The 22,947-nt window shown below is 42.0% G+C and overlaps 1 protein-coding gene across 1 annotated transcript; it reads left to right on the forward strand.

Moving 5' to 3' along the window:
* The first annotated feature begins 7,450 nt into the window (after positions 1-7,450).
* Positions 7,451-18,501, forward strand: CDV3 (CDV3 homolog). Its single transcript, XM_075706544.1, is given in 6 exon segments — positions 7,451-7,579; positions 7,581-7,676; positions 9,723-9,802; positions 12,001-12,137; positions 13,235-13,397; positions 14,507-18,501. Coding segments are annotated over 6 exon segments (732 nt in total). The 3' UTR covers positions 14,634-18,501.
* Positions 18,502-22,947: the final 4,446 nt, after the last annotated feature.

The following is a 22,947-nucleotide window of genomic DNA, read 5'->3' on the forward strand; positions in this document are numbered from 1 at the left end:
AAAGTAGGTTGTAGCTTGAACAACTTTATTAGACCCTCCTCATGTAATTGCTTTGCTTACAGATTTCAATTGACTCATGTTGTTAAAATTATAATAAAAATAAAGAATGTCAAGTTTTTCGTTTGATTTTTTTTCCTTCCAGTATTTTTCATGATAGCTGAAGGGGGTTGGGTTAAGAACATAGCCCCTCCATTTTCCAGCAGGTAAACTCTTTCTTCTTATAGTACAAATATATCAAGACTGAACTACTCCTCCACTGCAGGCACAGCATCCATGTGGAAATGGTGAGCGCTCTGTTGTGTCACAAGACCATCAGCTCACTAGTGTGAAATCTAATTCAAATAATACCGAAGCAGTTGAAGTGTGCAATTAACTTGATGCAATTAATTTTGCAATTTGTAAGCCAGCATAAGCACTATGTGAGCATCCCAGTAGTACCTAATAAACATGTTTTAACTCCAGACTAAACTTCTGGAAAAGTTGAAGGTGCAGAAGAGCAACACCAGTTCTGTCTGTAGTCCAGGTCATATCCTTTCACTGTATACTAAGAGTCCTAGCCAGGGTGTCAGTTTGTGCAAATGTGATACCTTTCAATATATTGATATATTTTGATATTTGTTTTTTATATGCTTGGCTCTTTCTTGATACCAACATCTCTTAAGGCAGGTTGGCCAAACTTCTTTTGAACAGGCACCCACACAGCATCAACATGGGGGTGACCCCAGGTAGTTTCTCTTATTTTGATGGTATCATGATGAAAAAGATTTGCCACCTTTCACTTCTGACTTTCTATTTTAAATATTGATATCTTCATTGTATCGGATTTGCAGTATGGTCATATAAAGTGCCAAAACGGATCCTGCATTTTCAGAGAAACATAATGAACCTTGGCCCCTATCACAGAAAAGCTTAGCTAGATGGCTGGCTTTCCTTCAACAGTCCCTGCACAGGAATGAAGTTAACCATACATGGGTGTGTTGGATTAGTACTTTACAATATCAACAATTACACAGGGTGACAACATAGTTCATTAAGTGGGCTCAAAGACTACTGAGACATGGCATATATTAGAGAACATAATGGCATATGGCATATATGAGAGGTAGTCTGTAGATATTTTGATCTTTAATTGAAACATTAGCTAGCAAAGCTACTTTAATGACTTTTTAATGACTGATAAAAGCAAATACACTCCAAAGCCACTACACTTAATCCACCAGTAATAGGAATCAGCATGCAAGTGTTGTCATGCCTTTCCTTGCACATTTCCGCCCCCCCCCGAAAATTCTTCCTGATACAGTTATTTGACAATTCCTTGTTTAATCTCTGCAAAAAGGCCATTTAGCATGTACCACCTACAAGATTTTGATCAAAAAATGACTGGATTAAGAGAATACCCAAAAAAAACCAAAAAAGAAAGGCAGATAATGGCAAGATTCCCTTTTTTTCTCACAGAATGCAGGCTCCTCAGAGCAGCGATAATACCTTCTTACGTATCAGTGCAGAACTTAACCAACCTGAGACTCCATCAAGAATAGTGATGATGAAAGAAAATATACACAAACGGTGGTACAAGAGATGAGACAGCACAGACCCCCGGGTTGTTGTTAACTGGGCGCTGTCTAGGAATGGTCACTTTTTGACATTAGTGAAGCATAACCTCCCTATCATTCTTGATGCATAAGAGAGCACAGTTTCTCTGTGACTTGAGAAAGAAAAGGGAATTTAGAAATGATTTGTGTCTTTCTTCATAGCAGCTCCCTGACAAGTTTTCAGGTTTCTGTCTCGTGTGCTGTAATTACACAGACAGCAGCTTCTATAAATAATCAGATGAATCCTACAGCATAAAAATATACAATCTGACATCAGATCTCTTTGCTGTTTTCTAGTGATGCTTCAGGTGTGAAAAGACACTGCTGGCTATCCCACCGTGAAACTGTTCATTACAGATGTCACTGACAGAGATAAACCTGGTGAAATTATGAGTCTACAATCATACTGTGAGGTGAAAGGATTTCTAAAGTTTCTTATATGCCATTCCAAGTTTTTGTTCCAACAAAACTTGGATCGTAGGTTCAAGTGATCCAGCACATTTCATAAAAATTAAATTAGATTCCTACTGAGATGTTTATTCATTGGAATGAAAATAGTTTCTTGCAAAATCATCAAGGTATTCCAGTATGGAGAAGTGGCTGGAAAAGGAAGCATAATCTAAGCATAAATAATGAATTTCCAGCAGCTTTTCTCTCTATCCCTAGCAAAGACCAAAAACCACTGAAAAGATTATTTTTGTGAATAGTTCATCAGAAGTCAAATGTAGCACATCTGGCCCTTATAAAACAAAGAGCTTTCATATTAACTGCTAAAGGTCTTGTGAAGAAACCTCTCTCTACTTTTACACAGATTGCTGCTAGCTGCCCAGCTTGCTACACAGCCCCTCCAGCATGCCTTGCCAGCCTGAACGCTATCTCAGCATTAACAGTCTTCACCATGTGAGATGGGAAATTGAGAACAGGAGAGACTAAAGACTGTCACAACTATCTGTCAGCACTAAGGTTCATAAACTGATTTATCTTTGTATTTATCCCCTAGTCTAGCGGTTGCTGTATTAAATACACGTGAACACGTTTCCAACTGGTTTTCCTAAGAAAACCAAAACCAGAAAACGGGTTTTATTATCTCCTACTGCAGTATCTATCACACCTATATTCCCATGAAGGGATTTGTGGCATTTGCTGTTATGAAGACTCAGGATGCAGTCAGACAGTACAGATAATACAGTCTAACAGCCAGCTGCTGCATAAAAGGACATTTCTACTCCCCCTCACTTGCTATGCGTTCCCATCACACCGTCTTGTGTTAGCACCAACACCTGTCTGATGTCTCAGGAGACAGTTCAGGAAGCAAAATCAGCAGAAAACTAGCCCTGCAAACCGCAGGGAAACTTTCCTGCCACTCAGCTCCCTGAATCAGGCCACTGCAGGGTCAGACATGTACCAGTAGCAGCACAGGGATGGGAGGGGGAGAGAGACTAGTCAGGGCTGTGAGGCACAGCCACCCCCCTTGGTGATCGCTAGTCACTAGGTCGGATTAGCTGTACCGTCAAACCATATGCGTACTTCATCCTCCTCCTCAGCCAGGCACAGCTTCTTCTGCGCCACAGCTTGAACACACGCTGCTGCATCCTCAGGGGAAGCAGAGGGTGCCAGCCTTATGCTAGCCCATGCTTCATTTCAGATTTCACACTGAGTAGCAGCATACCACATCAGCTAGGAACTGGTACTCTAGCCTATCATCCTACTGTTTAATTTTAGCATAATCATTATTATACTGATTCTATGGTTAAAAGATTATTTTTAAGGTGACTTCAGGCTGGCATTGTGTAAAATCTAATACTTTAACAAAACACCATGCACTGCCTGCTTTCAGATGGCAATTGCTGGTGGAGAAATGGACACGATAATACTTCTCCCTTCTGGCTGCAGAGGTCTGAAATTACAGCAAACTCTTAGCACCCCAAAGCTGCCAGGGAGGTTAGGCTCCTAAAGAGAACCGGCACCCATGCTGTGGAAAGGACTCCCCCAGAACCCTTCTGCAAGCTGCTCTACACCTAAGGGCATCTTCTCCAATTTCCTTAAGCAGGTGTCTGCCTAAGAGTTATCAAATTAAGTGTTCTGCTTGCACTCTGCAAATGTCAAAGCAGTTTGCAGAGCAATCACCTCCCTGTCGCAGAATGGAGACAATTAGGTGTGAAGAAGTAAGGGTAAGACCAAACACTGGGTGACTGGAAATGGAAGTCTGCTCCTAACTCTTGCATCACCCCCAACTTGCTTCGGCTTTCCTTCAGTTTCTCCACATGAATAGCAGCTGCTGCATCACTTCCCCTACATGCAGTAGTGCTTCGTTCCTCAGCCTTTATAAAATGCACAGAGAACAGCATAATGGCAAGGCTCGTCATAGCTACGGGACGGAGACGAGAAGTGGACAGGCACCGCTGTATGCCACGACAGGCACACTGCAGCGTGCACTGCTAACGTGCTGGGGGGAAAGAGACAAAGTCCTCAGAGTCCACTGGGTAAATCTGTACCTGAGCAGAGGTATTCAAAGCACCGTGTCTTGCCAAAGGTTGGTCACACAACTCAGTGATATATACGGTGCAGTGAAAGGTGCCTGCTGAGCTCATGCTCCTGTCACAGCAATGTGGCATTCTGGATATATTCCTTGCATTACAAACATTACTTCTGCCAGTCCATGCCTGTGAGCCATTCTTCAGCCAAATGTCCTCTGCATAAAGTATTAAGGATTACCAAATTTGAGAGAGGAAAAGAAAAAAACAGGAATACTGAATTTGAGAGAGGAAAAGAAAAAAACAGGAATACTGACCTTTTTTTTCTGCATCTAACATTTTACACAGCAACAATCTTAACCATAAAAGCTAACGCAATGCATTCACAGAGAACTACAAATGCTGTGCATCAGCACGTTTTCACAATTTTACATAAAAATAAAATCAGAGGTGGGAGGCAAATCCAAGCATAACTGCCTAACTAATGCTTCCTTTAAAGTGCCAACCGAGACATGTCTTTAGACCTGGATCTAAGCCTTGCAAGGCCTAAAACTTTGCTGCTATTTTCCACGGTTTCCACTGAATCTGTTCTAGATTTAACAGCTGAAATGTTTCTTGGTACTCTGCTCCGGACAGGTATTAAGTCTTTAATCCAGAGTTGGTCATTCCAGCCTTACAGCACCGTGTTTGCAAGGGACAAGTGATGCAGACGCTAAAAGCAGCAAAAAGGCATCAAGTTCACATTCTTGAGCCTGATACTATGGGTTATACTATCATATATAATAACCATATATTATATATAATAACCATAATAACACAATGAAAATACTTTACCAGCTGCTGAAATTCAAAAAAAGTGTAGCTTAAAATCAGACACAGCACTGTACTTAGTGGCCAGTATTAGCTTATCTACCACAAAAGCTGAGGGATACAAGCTGTCTGCTTAGTTGCATATTATTATCAGTGCTGAGCCTGCAAGTTACAGCACGGTGCAGCACGGAGGTATGTCAGCTTCCTGGGCAGTAATGGAGCACAAATGCAAAAGGGAAGGCAGCGCTTCAACAAAAGGAACATCAAACAGTCTTCCACACCGAACTGTCCTGTGTCACATCTTCCATGTGACCCTCTTTCAACCGAAGGGGACAGCAGGAGTAGGAGGGGAGCCCAGATGCACCAAGGAGGCACAGAAAAGGAGACTTGGCTACGAAATTTTCTTTCTCCTTCAGTAATTATTCCTATCACAAAATGGAAAGTGTCATTGATCGCGCGGCATTCTCGGTGTTACCAGACGAACTGTTACGCTCGCAATTTTTAGTTCTCAGGGCCTGCTCTGTGCGGGATCAAATCCTGTTAAGTGCACAGAATGTCAATGATAGTAGAGAAATACGGGGAGAACACAGCATGACAGACAGAGTATTGTAACAAATCTCCCAAATGCAAAACACTCCACTACAGTGATTCAGTTACAGCTACAAAACACTTCACAAAGACATAGAGTATTTAACCTCTTCCTGCAATATGACAACAGCACCTCCCCCGTTTTTTCAAACAAGCAGAGAATTACAGACAGAAAACACTAAATAACAGTATTTTTTCATGGACACAAATTAAAGAGACTGTCAAACACTCTCCAAACTTCAGAAAAACTTTTCATTTATATGTTAATATATACATACATATGTAATGATTTCAAGAGAAAATATCACAAAGCATAAAATAACACTAAATAAATCAAGAATACAAACTTGCTTATTTTTATATTATTACAGTACAAACCAATGCTTATTTGACAGGTAATTCTCGTTTGGGCTCACATTTTAGCAGTAGGAACATCTCTCTCTTTCTGAAGGCTGACCAGCAAAGCCAGTCATCAGAAACGTTTCATGTAATTATTTATGACTCATGACAGTCTGAGGCTGTTTTTTCAAAATGTCCTGCCTCAAAACTTTTGACAATGCATTTCGAAGCCACAGTGAACTTTTTAAACACCCGTGGTTTTTTCCAGGGCTACAGGTCACTGTTGGGCACTACAGTAAGGTCTAAGGTCACTGCAGTACCCAAAAAGCTAGTGGCAACAATCTGCAGATGACCACTGTAAAGTTTGTTTTCCAGCAGGTATTCCCTAGGCTTCACGACGAGTCAGGAAAGCAGCTAGGAAGTTCACGCCAAAACATCCGGACATCCTAGACAGAATGGTGTTTCCAAGTCTTACTCACTTAACCACACCATTTCCAAGATGAAAGCTGAATTACGTCCGTGCATCCTCTAGAATGACAGTGTAAGCGCACGGCTCTTTCTAGGGTGCGGGGGGGGGCAAGCCGTAGCGATGTCAGTCCACGCTGAGAGCGAACTTCGCTGCACCTGGAGGGTGGGGAGCAGAGCACAAACCGAGCCACCGCTTGGCAGGCTGAGAGCCCCCCCGAGCCGGCAGGACTGGCTGAGGCCAGGGACCGCTCCAGCAGCGCTCTCAGCCTCCTCGGAAGCGGCTCTCGCAGCGCTCGGCGGGGGCAGCCCCCTCGGGCTCCCGTCCCTGTCCCTCTCGCTCCGCGGCGGGCCCTGACAGGAAGAGCCTCTGCCCCTGAGGCGGGAAGCAGCCAAACGTCTCCCGAGGAGCCTCGGCCGCTCACGGTGTCCCGAAGAGCCCTGCCCGGCCGGGCCAGGCCCACACACGGGGCCCTTCAGGGGAAGGCGGAAGCGGCGGGGTGGGGGTGGGGGGGACGGAATGCCGCCGCGCGCGGGGCAACGGCCGCCGGGCTGCCCCACGCGCCGGCAGCGCCCCGCCCCGCGAGCCCGGCCCTCAGCGCGCACGCGCCGCCCCGCTCAACCGAACCCCGTGCGCCTTCCCCTCCCCCCCCCCCCCGGCCCGGCTCGACCAATCCCCATCCGTGCCGCCGCCTACCCCGCCCGTCACGCATTCTCACGTCGCGACGTCAGCGGCTTGCCCCTGGAGACTTCTGACTGGCCGGTAGGCACTTCCTTCCCGGCCGCTCATTGGCCGAGGCGCCGCGGCGCATGCGCAGGAGGGGGGGCACAGCCGGAAGGCTCCGCCCCCTTTCCCCTCAGCCCAGCCCCGCGGCGGGCCGCCTCCACCCCCCCCCCCCCCCCCCCCTCCCTTTCGGCCGTGTCAAGCGGCGGCCACCAACGTGGAGCGCGGAAGCCTCCTCCCGCCGGGCGTCGGGCGGGCTTGCGCGGGCCGGGCCAGCCGCAGTTAGGCGGCCGCGCTCGCTCCCCTCCGCTCGGCTGAGGGGCGGCAGGCAGCCGGAGGCCGCGCCGCCGCTGCGCGGGGCTCACCTGTTGGCCCGGGCCGCCGCTGCCTGCCTTCTCCTCTCCTACCCGCCCCGCCGGTGGGAGCGGCCGCCGCCGCCGCTAGCCGGAGCCGCCGCCATGGCGGAGACCGAGGAGAGGAGCCTCGACGACTTCTTCGCCAAGCGGGACAAGAAGAAGCGGAAGGAGAAGAGCAGCCGAGGGGCCGCCGCCGCCTCCAGCGCCTCCAACGCCGCCTCTAACGCCGCGGGGGGCGGCCGCGGCGGCCGGGGGAACCCGCCCGGCTGACGGCAGCGGCTCCGGGACCGCCGCTTCCAACGCCGGCTCCGCCAAGACGGTGACCAAGGTGCGGCCGGGAGGCGGTGGGGGTGGGGGGGAGCGGGGCCGCTCCGTCGGGGCGGCGGTGGGGGAAGGGTCACGGCTTCCTCCGCCGGCCCGGGCGGCGCCTTCCTGCCGGCAGGGGGCGCGGCCGCCGCCGGCCCGGGGAGCGGCGCCGCCCGGCCATGCGGGCGCCCTGGGCGGCACACGGGGCCTGGCGGGGCTCCCGGGCCGGCCCTGCCCCGCAGCGGCCTCTCCGCGGGCCGGAGCCGCCGGGCAGGCGCTGCTGCTGGGAGGGAGGCCCGGCGGGCTCCGGCCCGGGCGGACTCCCGGCCTCGAAACGCGCCTTGTATCCGCCTGTGGCGGGGGAAAGCGGGGCCGGTTGCCGGGCTGCGGGTTCGGTTGTGCCCAGCCCTCCCCGGTTGCTGGGTCTCGGCGCAAGATAGCGGCCGGAACGGGGAATTTGCATCAGGTGCTGGCCGCAGGCCACCTGGACCTTGGCGATAAGATCCCCCTGGCTCTGCAGGCAGAGTACACCGAGCTCTTGGCCTTTCTGCCAGGAAGGGTTTTACTGCTAGTAATTTTTTTTGTACCGTATTACAGTGAAACGATGAGAATGCAAGAGAAGATTAAGTGCTAGTAGTTGAGTTAGTGCCTTAAAACTGGCCATGCTGTATATTTTAAAATTAAGAACTGCTCTATTTCCTAATGTTTAACTTGGGCGGCTTGACATCTGCAGTTGCTTTCTGAGTAGACCAAGGTCAGTGGTAATCTTTCAGCTGCTCTTCTGCTCATTTGCTTGTAAAACAATACCTGGTTTTGACTGAAGCTTGTACTTGGATAAGAAATAAAGATCATTAAATGTGAAAGATACATTAGTTTGGAAACTGTGATGTTTCCATGGAGATGGTGATATAAGAAATCTAGAAGATATTAGAGCTGTAGACTCATGCTCTTCCAAAAGACTGAATCTTCAGCAGACAGTGCAATAACATGAGGTCACTTTCTACTTCTGCTGTTACTTTAAAGCAGGTCAAAGTTTTCCTGCTAGAGGCTGATAATGTGGAAGGTCCTAGGACAGGCTCTTAAAAGAAGCTGTATTCCCAGCTGTTCAGCAGAAAAGGGGCTATATACCATTGGCAGACCTTGCTTGCAAGATCTTCGTATTTAAAGTCATATAACTGCATTTCATGTATAGTGTAGGAATGATGTAAACTGCTAATTAGGCTGTGTGTGTCTTAAAGCTGTGACTAGGAACATGGGAGGACTGCTTATCTGTTCTGGTCCATTTCTGGCCTACCTTAATAACCCCAGAATCCGCTGATTACACAGTAGGACAAAATTGGCTCCAGTTAGCTGGGTCCCTCTTTCCCCAAACACGTAATCAAACTCCTGTTTTAAAACCTTAAAGCGGTGCTCTCCAAAGACTAGTGTTCTACTATTTTTGTGTACTAAGATTGCTGTGGTTTTGAAGCTGACCTTTTTACTATTATAAAAACATTATTAAGAAAACAAGAAAGGCTGTAAATGTGGTTGTGAATGTGAAAAAAATCAAATGTAAAAAATATTAAGCTTTGTCGTAAATCCACTGTAAGCTATCCCAAATGTTCTTTACTGTTTGGTTCATGAAATAGGTGATGGAAAAGTAAATCTAAAGCTTCATGTGCATTCAAGCTGTCATAAAAGCTTACTGTTAGTAAAAGCGAGAATTCTTGCCTTGTATTTCCCTGATCTTGACTGTATGGTCCTGTTCCGTACTTTGTGTTATCCCTTGACTTCCTGTTGGATTTTTACTGAGATGACGTGGTTTTCTTTCACTTGAATGACTTTTTTGCTGGGGCATTTCTTAGCTGTTCTAGTGAGTTACAGTCAGCTCACAAGTGCATCCTAGATAATGTATAGTAAGTTAGGGGAGGAGTGGAATCCTTTCCGCTGTTGGCAGTACTGCACACAGATGGGTTTCCCATGGAAGAGCACCTTCACCCTTAGTTTTCGTTGTGTTGTCTTAGTTACATTCTTCTTTTCTACTTTCAATGTAAAGAAGGTAACAGCTTACATTTTTCTCCTCTTACAGGAAGAGGATGATTGGAAGGAGTTTGAGCAAAAGGAAGAAATTGATTATAGTGGTCTTAGAGTTCAGTCCATGCAAATAAGGTACTACTTTTTTTTCTTTTTCTCTCCAGTATAATCATTACCTGTGTCTAACAAGTATGTTCTTTCTTCGGAGCTGTTTCCATGGAGTCCAATCAAACAGAGGTTCGATATGTTTCTGCTAGTATAGAAGTTTGCTGCAGGGTAACTTAGGTTTGAGTGTTCTCTGCCAATGTTCTCTTTATTTTCTAAATCTCTGTTGATACTCTAGGTCTATCTGTTTTGGTTGGGACTCAGATTTTTATTACAAACACCTAACATTCCCCTCCATAAAGATAGTAAAGTAGGAAATTCTCTGAGAGAGGAGTGCAGAATAGTAATTCCCACTGAATCGCTTGACTGCTGTAAGGGTATCTGACTCAATCTATCCAACATCTCAGTTTGGGGAGTGAATTTCTGAACCATTGCATTTTTATTTCAAAAAAACCAAAAATATAGTTGGTAAAACTAGTGTCCCATGACAAGATCCCATAGGACTGCATTTATGAGTCTTATCCAAGATTCTTTGTTTGCTTTTTCATTAGATTGTTCTTGTCATCTGGTCCAAAGTAAGTCTGCTTAAGTCCGTCTGGGTTAAGAAAAATGTTTCTATCAGGTCAGAAAAAGGATTTTTATGACCTCAGTCTTACACCGAGAATGTCACATAACCCTCACTGTCCAGGTATTGATGATGCTCAGAATAAGGCCATCTTAAGATCATCTTACCTGTAACCAGGTTCTTTCAGCTTTCTTCACTGTTTGGGCAGGTCTTACATATTCTGGTTTTTGGTTGGTTTGTTTGTTTTTTAACACCCCCCCACACCCCCCCCTTCCCTTTCAGTTAACTAGTTCTTTTAGGCCACTTGCACATATTTGGTCTACAAGGTCCCCATGCCATTGAAGTGTCACAGTGGATTTTCACATGTCTGAATGGACAAGTAACAAGTGGGCTGCTGCTTCACTGGCTACTAGTAATGTTTGTCTGAAAAGCGAGTACTTTGGTTTTCCAGACAAAGGCTGGCATTCTGAATGCTTTTGATGCTGTGGCAGATTTTCAGGCATGTGGAAGTTTCTGCCACAGGATTTTGTAACCACTCAGTGGATTCAAGGGAAGAGCGGGGAAGTAAATGGTAGAAAAACCCATCAGAGGTTATAAAGTATCCAGCTCTGGAGATGTCTTTGCTGAAAATAAGACACAGAGTATCTGGTGGGGGTAGGGTGTTATGTATGGTTACTCTGTTCTAGCTAGTCTGTAGGCATGTGCTTTTGACTGTAGTTTAAAATAGGATAGCCCTTGGTCGAGCTTACTATGATTGCTACTGTATTTGGATAAACAGTGAAAGGCTGTTTCATTTTCAGAAATGGTAGGTATTTTTAACTGTTTTCTGATTATTTCTTGTACAGAAAGCTTATCAGATCATCATTAGTAGGATTCGGTGGATTATAAACTACTACTGTATTCTCACTTTGCTGCTGCTGTTCAGAACAGTGTCTTGGCTTTTTTAACAGCCTCACCCTCCACGTATGTCCCATTATACCACACAGCTTTCTGTAGTAGCTTTGTCTAGCAAATTATTTTGAGGCTCTGACTATTTCTATGCAAAATAAAATAGTCTAAATAAAATACAGTCAGGCTTTTGCATAGGATTTATCTTTAAAAAATGGCATGTTTTTCTCTCTGTATTTTGTTGATTGCCTGCTTAAAAAAAAAAATCTGAGTTGGTTTGTAGATTATATTTGTATGGGTAATAAAGAGTGTTTCTCAGGTGGTTGTGGTTATAGGGAAAGGGAGCTCAGGACTTGCTTTCTGTCACTGCTTTTCCACAATTTCTTCCTCATGACTAAAGGATTTTACAGAAGCTGGACTTGTAGCCCTTTGCTTTATCTTCTCACTTCCAAATGCATGACTGTCTTGGTAAGAAAAAAGTCTTTAAGCTCAAAATAAGAAATCAATTTATTTGATCGTTTAGTACACTTTGAATTTGTCTTTTTTTTGGGGGGGGGAACTTTTTTCCATCTCAGTTGCCAAGTTATGTAGCAGTGTGCCAAAAATTGTTCAGATAGAGGTACTAATAGAGTGGTTACAGGACTAATGTAGTCTGGTTAAATCTAGTATCTTCAGTACAGTAGCTATGAAGCCCTGTCTATGGCAATTGTGTAACCTCTGGCAAGTCTTAAACCTCCGTTTGTAAAATGCTAACTTAATAATTTCTGTCTTATAGTGAAAAAGAAGATGATGAAAGTGAAAAAAGAGAAGAACCTGGTGACAACTGGGAGGAGACTGGTGGTGGTGTAGACAGATCTTCTGGTCCTTGGAACAAGTCAGCTCCTGCACCAGCACCTGTTGTTGAACCAATTGGTAAATTTAACTCAGTGAATTAGATATTGGCCTAGCTTGTTGCTTTTTTCCAATCGGAAGCATACCAGGTTGACTTAAGCTGCTCAGAGGGTAGAGCTCAAGGAGCATTTCCTATTCAGGCAGCTTCTAACATACTAAAGGCTTGTTTGACATACTAGCAAATGAGGAAATTTTCTTGTGAAGGCATCTGAGGAACTGAATTGATAGTACTGTCGGGTACTTCAAATAAACACAAATGGAGGGTTTTTTTAGTTCTGACTGTAAAAGTGGCGGGGGGAGCATTGCATCTTTGAAGGAAACCCCTCTAATTTGCAATCTGCAAAATACCTGTTGGAAGCGTTTCTGTTGATCTAAAAATACTGCTTTGACAATTAAGTGGATGTTCAGCCAATATCTGATGTCTAATATGGCAGTTCTTGAGTAGGGTTCCATGGTTAGTAGTACGCTTTTCAAATCAGTTCGAGAGTACAGAGAACATGACACTGCAAAATTAATTCTTTAACTGGGATAGGACTTCAGTTTTGATTAAATACAGTTTATTAGCATCAGTGGAGATAAACTACTTAGCCACGATCTGAGTTCAGACTATTCTCTTCCATTGAGAAATTCGTTGAAAAGTGGCCTGCTCTGTTTTTATTTGTTTGTACAGGCAAGGAAGTAGAGTTAATTAACTAGTGTTATTTCATTGTAGATTGTTATCTTAAATACAAACTATTTAGATATTCTCTTCTGCATCTGGAGAGATGCTTTAAATAAGATTTGGTAAATATATAATTGTGTGTGTTTAAATCTCTAGTTTTAAATGTAAGCTGCTAATAAATTGTAAATAAGAAACAGGAAGTCCTCATCAGTGGTTTTGATTCCCTGAACTTTGTGAGGCAATACACTGGAGCCACATTTTAATTTGGCTACTAAGTATAGATTAAATTAGGTGACACCTGATTTCCTGCCTTGTCTAAAATATTTGCTTCCAGAGCTTTAAAAGGTGCAAAAACATACTTGTAAGATTCTTATTTGTGGTTTGTGGTTTTTTTTTTTTAATGCAAGCTTATGAATGCAAACTTACTCTCTTGTCTAAATCTTGTTCTTATAACTAGTTACAGAAACCCCAGAACCAGTTCAGACTGGTGGTGTATACAGGCCGCCTGGTGCCAGGGAGGGTGGCAGGCCACGGAGAGCACAGCAAGGACCACCGGAAATCTATAGTGATACGCAGTTTCCGTCACTGCAGTCCACCGCCAAGCTTGTAGACAGTCGAAAGTAAGTACATTCTATTAATTCTCTGAGAGACATATTTTAACTGCCTTCTCTAAGTTCTTATTTTGTTTTAGGGCTTAAGCCTGAATCTTTCCACAGAGGAAAGAAATAACTAAGAAATTATTTTGTTTGGCAAAAAGATATGGGAGAGGTCTTAACTGTATTTTCCAACTCTTCCTGTGAAATAACTTTCATAGGCCATAGCCCAGTGAGATAGTGAAACAAGACTGCCAGTTACCTTATCTTTGACTTGCTGAAGGATTTCCCTGAAGCGGAATATTTCTGCTCTTGACAGCATCTGGTTCCCTGAGATATTAGCCATGGTGAAGCTCTGTGTTATTACTGTCAGTAGACATGAGTAGGATGTCTTGAGCATACTGCCTTCTCATTAGAGATGTGAAGGTAACTTAAATGGAGGAATGGGGTTTAATACAAATATAAATCAATAAACTTGCTGTCTGAGCTGTGGTTTACAATGATGAGCACCCCCAATTTTGCTGAAGTGTTTTGTATTTTGTGGTGCTGAAGGCTTGAGTCTCACCTTGCTTTTGAGTTCTGATGTTTCCATAACCTCATTCCCTACAGAAGAAGTAGCTAGGCCAATACCTAATTCACCTGGGTTTTTTTGGTTTTTTGGGGTTGTTTTTTTTTTTTTTTTTTTCTGCTTGCTGTGTTATTGACTAATAACAGCCTAGCAGAAGCTTTGTTTCTTCTGGTTTTCTTGGTGTGGCTTTGTCTGCTTGGCAAATGAGACATGCTGTCGTTGATGCTTTAGGGTTTGAATGGTGCAAATTGAGCTAAGATGAAATTCTGAGTGACCATTCTAGTAATGGTCTTCTGCTTTCTAAAACTTATTTTTCATAAATGCACTTAAATTTACTTTTGAGAATGTGAATATTGAAACTTAGAATGTGATCTAAATTGTACTGGGTGATGAGCTTGATTCTGGAGATAAGGTTTGCTTGGGAATGTTTGGCTGTTCTGTTAAAACTCTAGACCTTAGTGTTCTGTGTTCATAATGTTTTTGTTGGGGTGGGGTGGAAATCGACTAGAAATTCACTATTCACAAGCTAGTGATAAGATATTTACTGATTACATTTATTTTCCCTTAGGGATAAAGAAATGGAGAAGAGCTTTGAAGTAGTAAAACACAAAACTAGAGGTAGGGATGAGGTCTCAAAAAACCAGGCACTTAAACTTCAGCTAGACAACCAGTATGCTGTGCTTGGGGATCAGTAGAGCTGCACACACATTACAATTCAGGAATGCTTTTTTGGTAACCCTTCTACTAAGGTAACTAAACTACAGCTAACGGCTATGATGAACATGCCACCTTATTTCTGCTGGATCTACTGCAGCAAGTGCAGACTACTTTGACGTAAGTGATTGGTTCTCCTGCACTATGGAAGCATAATGTTACAACTTCTCCATTGGATATGGGGCAAATTAATGTAAATGATTGAACAAGAGTCATCAGTGTTCTTTAATTGCTCAGAAAGATACCTACAGCCAGTGGTCATTTCAAAATCTTTTTATGTTCAGATACTGAGCCTTCGTAAAGGTTGACTACCTCAGACTTGCTGCACTCATTGTGGACACCATGTGGATCACAACTTCTGGAAGAGAAGGTTACAGCTGTTTTAGTGGCCATCTGAAACTTGAAACCAGCTCTACTGGATTCCTGTCAGAAATCCTGCAGAAGTCAGCCATTTGGTTCCAATTTGCTATAACAAAGATTTAAGTGACCTTAATGACAAACCTATTCTGTTCCCCTTCTGAGGAATCCTGTCATGTGTAGCCATAGCCTACTAGAGACTTCTGGAGCATACCATACCACTCATACTATCCAAGTATAACAGAGCTGTAGTTGGTTTACCTTTTTAGATAGCTGTACTGAAGTAACTGCGAAATAAATTAAAACTCATTCAGTATCAGATTTGAGGAATGAGGGGTTTGAATGGTCTGTTTGCATTAGCCATTTTCACAGTTGTCTGTTTAAGCTTTTTTTTTTCTATTCTCCACAAAAAAATGCCTGCCTTGTTTCTGGTATCAAATTGCAGTATATTTAAATAACTATGAGATGTTGTAGTGAAATAAGGTTTATTTTGTTTTCCGTCATGAGGTTTGTCTTTCTCACCCTAAAGCACTAAGGCTTAAAGAGTTTTGATTTGACACAGAGGTATCCAGAGTCCAACTACAGTCTTCAGAATTCGTCTTTTAAAAATGAGATACGTGGCAGTAGCAATACTAGATAAAAATTTCTCCTCTAATAAAAATCATTATTTGTTTGTTGAAGGGCAATAGTTACGTGATAACCAAAATAACTTAGTATGCAGAGGGATAACTAAAGCTGGTAAGCCTTATTTGTTTGGCTACTTCTGTGAAGCATGCAGGCTTTTTGAGGCAGAAATCCTCTAAGTAAAACTCATAAATAGTGTTTATTCAAAGTCAGGAAGTTTAGTACTAATGGAAGGCAGTGACTTCTTTAAGTTGTTGTCATCTGTGGCTTAATTTAGTGGAAGTAGGCAAAATGGCACTGATACACTAAGAATACAGGACATTGCCCCTAACTCTGATTCAATGAACAAAACCTGTCAAGTACCAAAAGTGTCCTGCTGTAACTCTTCTCTGAATTCTTACACCAGAAGGAAGATGAAGTACAATCGTGGTGTGCTCCAGTGTTGAGGTTTCTCAGAGTAAATGCCAAAAAATAGACCCAACATTTATAAGAATTGCCAATGGCAAAACAAGGGAACAAAACAAAACTTGCTTACATGTGTGGGAGTACTGTGTATGTGCAGAAGATGAGGCTAGTGCAGGAATCGCCTAGTTGGGTTCCTTTGACTAACTGCTGACTCACTTTAAATCTACTTCTCTGAGACCAATGGGAATTTTGCTGTTGACTTCAGTGGGGCTGGGGTTTCACCTGGTTTTTTTTGTGCACAGACTAAAACTGGCCTTGCCCTTGCAGAGTTAACTGTCTCTAAAACTTCTGCTAGAAGCTGCTATTAAAGAGAGGGGTCAAGAGACTATTCTTAAAGTTGGAGACTTCATTTGGAAACAAAACCCCACTGAAAGACTTACCCCAATCCCTTGGACTCTGAGCCATGTATCTTCCTTGAAAATACATTGTTGCCAGCAAAACTGTCAATTTGTTACTAAAGATTTCTGTGGTATTCATGGTAAATGGACATGTCACTTGATGTGGTAGAAACGTGAAATCTTAAAACACTTCTCCTGATACTCCGAAGCAATTGAGATCACCAGTGCATGTGAATCAAGTTTTAGTCTACTGTATGAAGGGTAGATGAGACTGTCCATTGTACCGTCTTTATTTGAGGTTTTGGGCATGAATTCTGGCAGTTCAAGAAAACCCTGTAACAGTTTGAAATCAAATAAAATGGAAATATACATGGATTCTGGAGTCTAATGAATCTTTACCTTTAGTTCTAGCTTCTGACTGTGCATCAGGTGAGGAAATGCAGAGCATTTGGATCTCTTAAGGGTCAGGCCATGGAGTGAGTAGTCAGCCTTATTATGGTCAGGTGGGCTGTGTTTAAGAGCTTATAGCAGTGCATATTAATATGACTTTTATTTATACATAGAAGTTTAGTTTGCTACATGTCAGAGTGTCGTCTTACTCCCACCATATAGGACTGGTTTGAGATTGTGAGTTGAGTATGAATAAAGCTTTGATTTGCTTTTCATTTGAAAGTAGCTCTGTTAAATTGAAGAATAGAAAAAAAAAACAGAACAAACCCCCCCACACACCTCTGGATGGTTGCTGTCACCAGAATCCATCAGCTACTGATTAACTAGAGGTGTTATTTTGGGGGCTTTTTCTTAAGCATATCATTCTAGGTTCTTTCTGGAGTCATAAAGGGAAAAAGTCAGAAATGCAGCAGATTTCCATAGGACAGAATGTTAAACTGTTTTAAAGTGTTTCTTGTGTTAAATATTGCTGCCTGCAACTTATCAAAATGCCAGTTGTCAGTATCTTCCTTGTAACAATTACTTGTTCTGCATGCCTGAAATTTTCAAAGTCAGTCCTCTGCGGAAGCTCAGTATGCTTTTGAGACTCAAGTCCAGCTTTATCTGGTTTGCTGTTGCATTCATTCCAGGCATGCTAAGAATGTCCATTTCAGTCCTTCACAATTCTTGTTGAAGGCTCATTCCATAAATGAAGGATTGTCAGTTGTAGAAAGGAGATTCTTGATACCAGTCAGTAAAATGCAGTTGCGTGCTGCTTCAGGAAGTTCCTAACCTGTAACGTGCTTTTATGGTGGGTTAGTTATTAATTTCCAATTTAAAGATTCCATTGTGCTTTCTCTGGCTTGAAATAAAAACACAGCCATAAAGTTACTGACTTGCTAGTAGAACATTTAAATGTCCAGTACTTACTGGGAAAGGAACAATTTGGATTTGTCGTTCTCGGTAATGAAGTCTGTATTTAAGGAATGTTAAAATGGCAAAAACTAGATAATTTTAATAAAGTTGGACTTTCCAAATGCCTGCTGTAGGAATCTGACATCTGTATTTACTTGAGCTGATAAATGTAGGAGACGATTATTTTTTACCCCTCCTCCCCAGGTTTAGCTGTGCCATGTTTAATCTTATTCACAAATGAAGAGGAATTGACAACTAAAAGTGACTGTCTCCTCTTACTTCAGTTTTGTCTTTGTAGCTAGCTTTACCAGTCATGTCCAAAGTAACCCTCTTACAAAACTTAAAAATAGATGAATTTTTAATGGTACAAATTGTGTTAGAGACCTGACACTGTAGAGACTAAGGTTTTTGGTATTTGACTGCATCTGTTGGCTCTTGTAAACTTTTTCACCACAACATGGCTGAGACACCTGTGCTGTTTAGGTCAAGTAAACACAATATAAATTTGATAGGGCTGCATGTCTTGGAGTTTGCTTGTCTGAGCTTTTGCAATGGTTGTATCTTTTTGCCTGTCTAATTTCAGCCTGGTTGAGCAGTTTTAAACTTGCTTGTGGTTTTCTGTCAAATACCAGAACTAAAATGGAGCAGATGATTCTTTTTTAGATTAATAGGGCTTCATGTGCTGAAAAGGTACTTATTTACAAGGCAGTAATATTACTCTTTCCAATATTGACATGGTCAGAGAAATGAATACCTCATATTTTACATGACCAATTTGTATCAGAGGCCCAAGAAACTAAATTTTACCAAAACCACGAGTACTTAAAAATCTTTATGAATAGCCACAATCCAGGTTTTGTTGCCTGACTGTAATTTAGTTCCCAAGTTGTCCCTCTCTGTTTTCAGCTTTTAATTTCACAAATTGGTTTTAATGGTAAATAGGGGCTTTATTTGGGAATGTAAGAAAATAATAACATGCATATTTAAATTTCGGATATATAAATTAGGTACATACAAAGAGAGAGGAAATCTGACATACATTTGCCAATAAATTCTTCAGGAAAAAGTTAAAAAGTCAGCTTGTCTGTATTGAGGTTAATATGAGAACCTGCAAGCTCTAGCAGATGGAAGAAGAAACAACAGCAGAAAACAGAACTGAGGACTCTAATACTGATTTGGATAAGTTCTAAGTATCATGTATCTAGAGTCTGGCTTCTGAAGCACCAAGTGTAGTTCCACCATGTTCTGTTTGAAATGAAATAGAACAGGAAGGAAGTTTGGGTTGTTTTTTTAAATTAGAGAAAGTGGAAATCATGGAAATAAAACACAGGAGATACAAGAAGAGAGGAATTAGGAAGTCCATTTTCTAAATGATAGTGTTAAATGCATAGCGTGAGGTAGGGAGTGGAGTGTAAGTGGTTGGATAGGAGAAGTGCTGTGTGGGTAAGCACCGCTTTCACAAGCAACAGATCTATCTGACTTCAAATCAGCAAAAGTATTTGAATTTCAGTACTTGTGGAAGACATCCCCTCTTATTTTTTCCCTTTAAAGAAAAGAATCAGGAAAACCTGTCCAGAGAGAAGGTAGAATTTTGCATTGGTACAAAGCTGTCTAACCAGTTGTCTAAAGAGAGAACAGAGAAAGGACAAATTCCAAGATAGTTCAGCAATCTTATTAGGAAATAACTTGTTTCCTATGTAAGAAAACTCTTTTCAACTTCTGCATGATAAAGAGCTGAGACAGTGATTCAAATTGCTATGAAGACAGTTCCTTTTTTTGTGAAGCATCTTCTAATGGTATGTATATCATGGTTTTGTGTTCAGTTACTTGGAATATTTGTTGATATAGCAAGGTTAATGAAGTTCAATGGGCTGCTTAGCCAGAATACAAATATTTAAAATGTATCACAGTATTAATGAATTGCCAGAAAAAGTAGTGCATTGGGAATACTGGAATGGAAAGTATCAGCTAAAACAACTGCATGCACTGAAAAGAAGCAAGCCCATTTTGTAGCAAGAGCATAGAACCAAGAGAGTGGGGTTTGGCCTTGATTTGCCACTGAGCTGCTGTGTTAACTTCAAGTAATTTAGTGTCACTTTGCCTCAGTTTCCCCAGCTGTACCAAAAAAACCCCAACAACCTACCTCACAGGGGTGTTGTGAGGCCAAAGCTGTTCTTTGTCAAGGGCTGGGGCTGATGGAAGGTGCTACAGAGGACTAAAAATCTTTATTAAAAGATCTTTATATTAGCTTTCATTACAGTATTTTAATACTACTTTGGGAAAGGCTTATTTCTACAGAATGTAATATACGTTCTATTTAAGTATTATGTAATTAGACTTATTTTAGTATGTATGGGTAAGGAGAAAGTTCAGGCTGAGCGCTCCAACTGGTATTCCTCTTTAATTATCTGTGCAACTGAAATGGTATATTAATATGAGGCTTTTTGTTTTTACATGGAATACATTAAAATCAATATTGCTATATTTTGTAAACCCCATGACTGAAATAAAATCTTGTTCACAGTTGATAGCCATCTCTTATAATGTGGCTGGTTTAAAGTTTGTTCAGATTATGTGAACTAGAAATGTTCACTCCTGAAAGTATATATTTGTGTCAGGATACTAAGTGGTATTTTGTAGCAGGAATGTAGTTTTCTTCCCCTCTCCACACATTTGTCCTATTTTTTATCCTTTCCTGTATTTACGTTGGAAGTAGCATGCAGGTACAATGGAAATATGGGAGAGAGAGTAACCTTAACTTCAAAACTTGTAAAATCTGTTGTTAAGGCAGGCTGTGGAGGAAAAAGGTGAAGGGAATAAAACAAAGGGAAATAGTTGCCCTTGGAGAGGTTTCTGTGAAAAAGGAAAAAAATGATCAGAAGATAGAGCCGAGAGGGGTAAGCAGAGGGATAGGTAGGAGAGGAAGGAATACAGACACAGAAGAGGTGATTACCCTATTTACTATTATCTCCTGTTTTATCAGCTAACTGCAGCTGAGGGAACATGAAGAAATAGTTTTTATGAATATGCCCTTGTCTGCTGTTGCTCGTGATTTCAAGGTTCATTGCTCAGCTTTTACAGTGGGCCTCCAAATAGAAGCAGAGAACATGATGGTGGCATGCATGCAGACAAATTAGACCTCTGGTGGGTACTGGACAGAGATGAGGCCCAGCAGCTATCTTCTCTTACTGATATTTTTATCCTTGCAGTACCTCTAATACAGTTGTTAATGTGCATCGGCTGTGACAATTCTCTGTCAGAAATTATTACTGTTAAATTTCAAGAAACTATTGCAGTTGCTTCAGAGGAAACATTTAACTAGCTGAATAATAAGCATTAAAGAATAACACCAGGAGCTTTTTGGAATACTTACAGTGATGATGAGTGATACTGAGGTCAACAGATTGGTAGGTAGCTTAAAATGACTGAGGTATATATCCTGTTATATGGTGAGGAGGAGAAGTACTTTTTAAGATGTATATCATCTATTCTTTCCCCCCTCTTAACAAATAAACTAGCTTGGTCTTACTGTCTTTCCAGCTGTGAAGAGCTGCTTCTACCATTCTCTTATCACTTCCCTCCCTGTATTTTTCTAATATGTCACTTTTTTTAAGGTGCTGATGAAGCAGCAAATATTCATTGAGGACCTCTAAGAGAAATACATGCTGTAATATTTTTCCATATTGTTCTGTCTTTAATACAGCCTAACATCTTATTCGCTTTCTTGACTGCAACTACACATTGAGCAGATGTCTTCATCAAGCTGTCCATGGTGATGCCTAGATCGTCCCCTTGAAAGATCACAACTAATTCAGAATCCACCAGAGCATGTACGAGTGGTTTAAAGCCTTTCCAGTATTCATTGCCTTGGGTTTATTTTCTGTTGACATTCACTTGCCACTGAATTGCCAAGTTTACAGAGTTAGTTAGCTTACCCTGGCAATCACCATCTTCCCCAGTGCTGACAAACCTAATAACTTTCTGTGGGCATTGGCTTTTGCTGTCCAATATACTGAAGTTTTCAGTTTCATGTATATAATTCACTCTTTTTAACAGTGATTAGAATGGCATGCTCTTACTAACTTTTACTCAATCTGACCTTTTCTGTTCTGTTTCTTGTCTCCTATCTTCTGTATTGAATTTTCTTTCTAGCTCAGTTACAGCATTGAAGTAATTGAGTTACAACTGTCTGCTTTATTTGAAATTGCCTACAGAAAACTGTTAGTTAAAATGTTGTCATAAGCTTCCTTTTCTTAATTAAAACATATCACTTATTCTGTATCTCCTTCAGAGTATGTACAACCATAACAAAATGATTCAAACCATAAAAACAGGCTGGTACAAGAGAACAGATGCATTGAGAAACAGGTAAAACATACATGAATCTGATCTCCCAGAGCCTAACTTCATTGGTTTCAGTGGAGTTATTTTGGTCACTTGAGGTCAGTTTCATTAATGCTTGATTTGTGATCTTCTCAATCGAAGTCTAGCTACAACAGCCAGATTCAAGTGCAAGCGAACAAGCCCCACAGCAAACTTGGTTTAAATTCCTGGGTTACTCTGCTCTTTGTGGCAGAGATGAAGCAGATGCATTACTTGGTCTCTGACCAGTAACCAAATGGGCTCAGCCACGCGTAGTCTAACGTACCTGTTGTAATTTAACTGGACATTGAAATTAGATTACAGTATTTGAGTTGAAGATAAGTGCAGCAACACTGTGGGGCAGGCTTAGTCTTTGTGGTTTGTTTCATCTCTTCACATTCTCATCTTGTACTTTAAAGATCGTACATCTGTAAATAAGGTTAAGTCTTCAAGTGCTGACTGCATTTACCAGTATTGCTATGTTTATAAATACAAAGGAGGTGTTTTAAGGGAAGACTCAAGCGTGTTAGGATGTATAGCCTACCACTTAAGAGCTGCGTTGTCTCAATATCAGAATACTATATCACAGGGAACAGCTGCGCTCCAGTACTAATAGTGATATGTGGTTGAGAAGAATGTACCTTAGATTTTGCATCCAGATAAATTGTAGCTGTTAGGTGTTCGATTACAGCCGTTACTAGTATTGTGGCTGCTGGGGGTTTATAAAGTTGGCAGACTGGAGCTGAGGTTTGTTGTTAATTTTGAGGGGGCGGGGGGGAAGAGAGCAGATGCAGCAATATCTGAT

This window comes from Pelecanus crispus, chromosome 2 (assembly GCF_030463565.1).
Source record: "Pelecanus crispus isolate bPelCri1 chromosome 2, bPelCri1.pri, whole genome shotgun sequence".
Classification (NCBI taxonomy): Eukaryota; Metazoa; Chordata; class Aves; order Pelecaniformes; family Pelecanidae; genus Pelecanus; species Pelecanus crispus.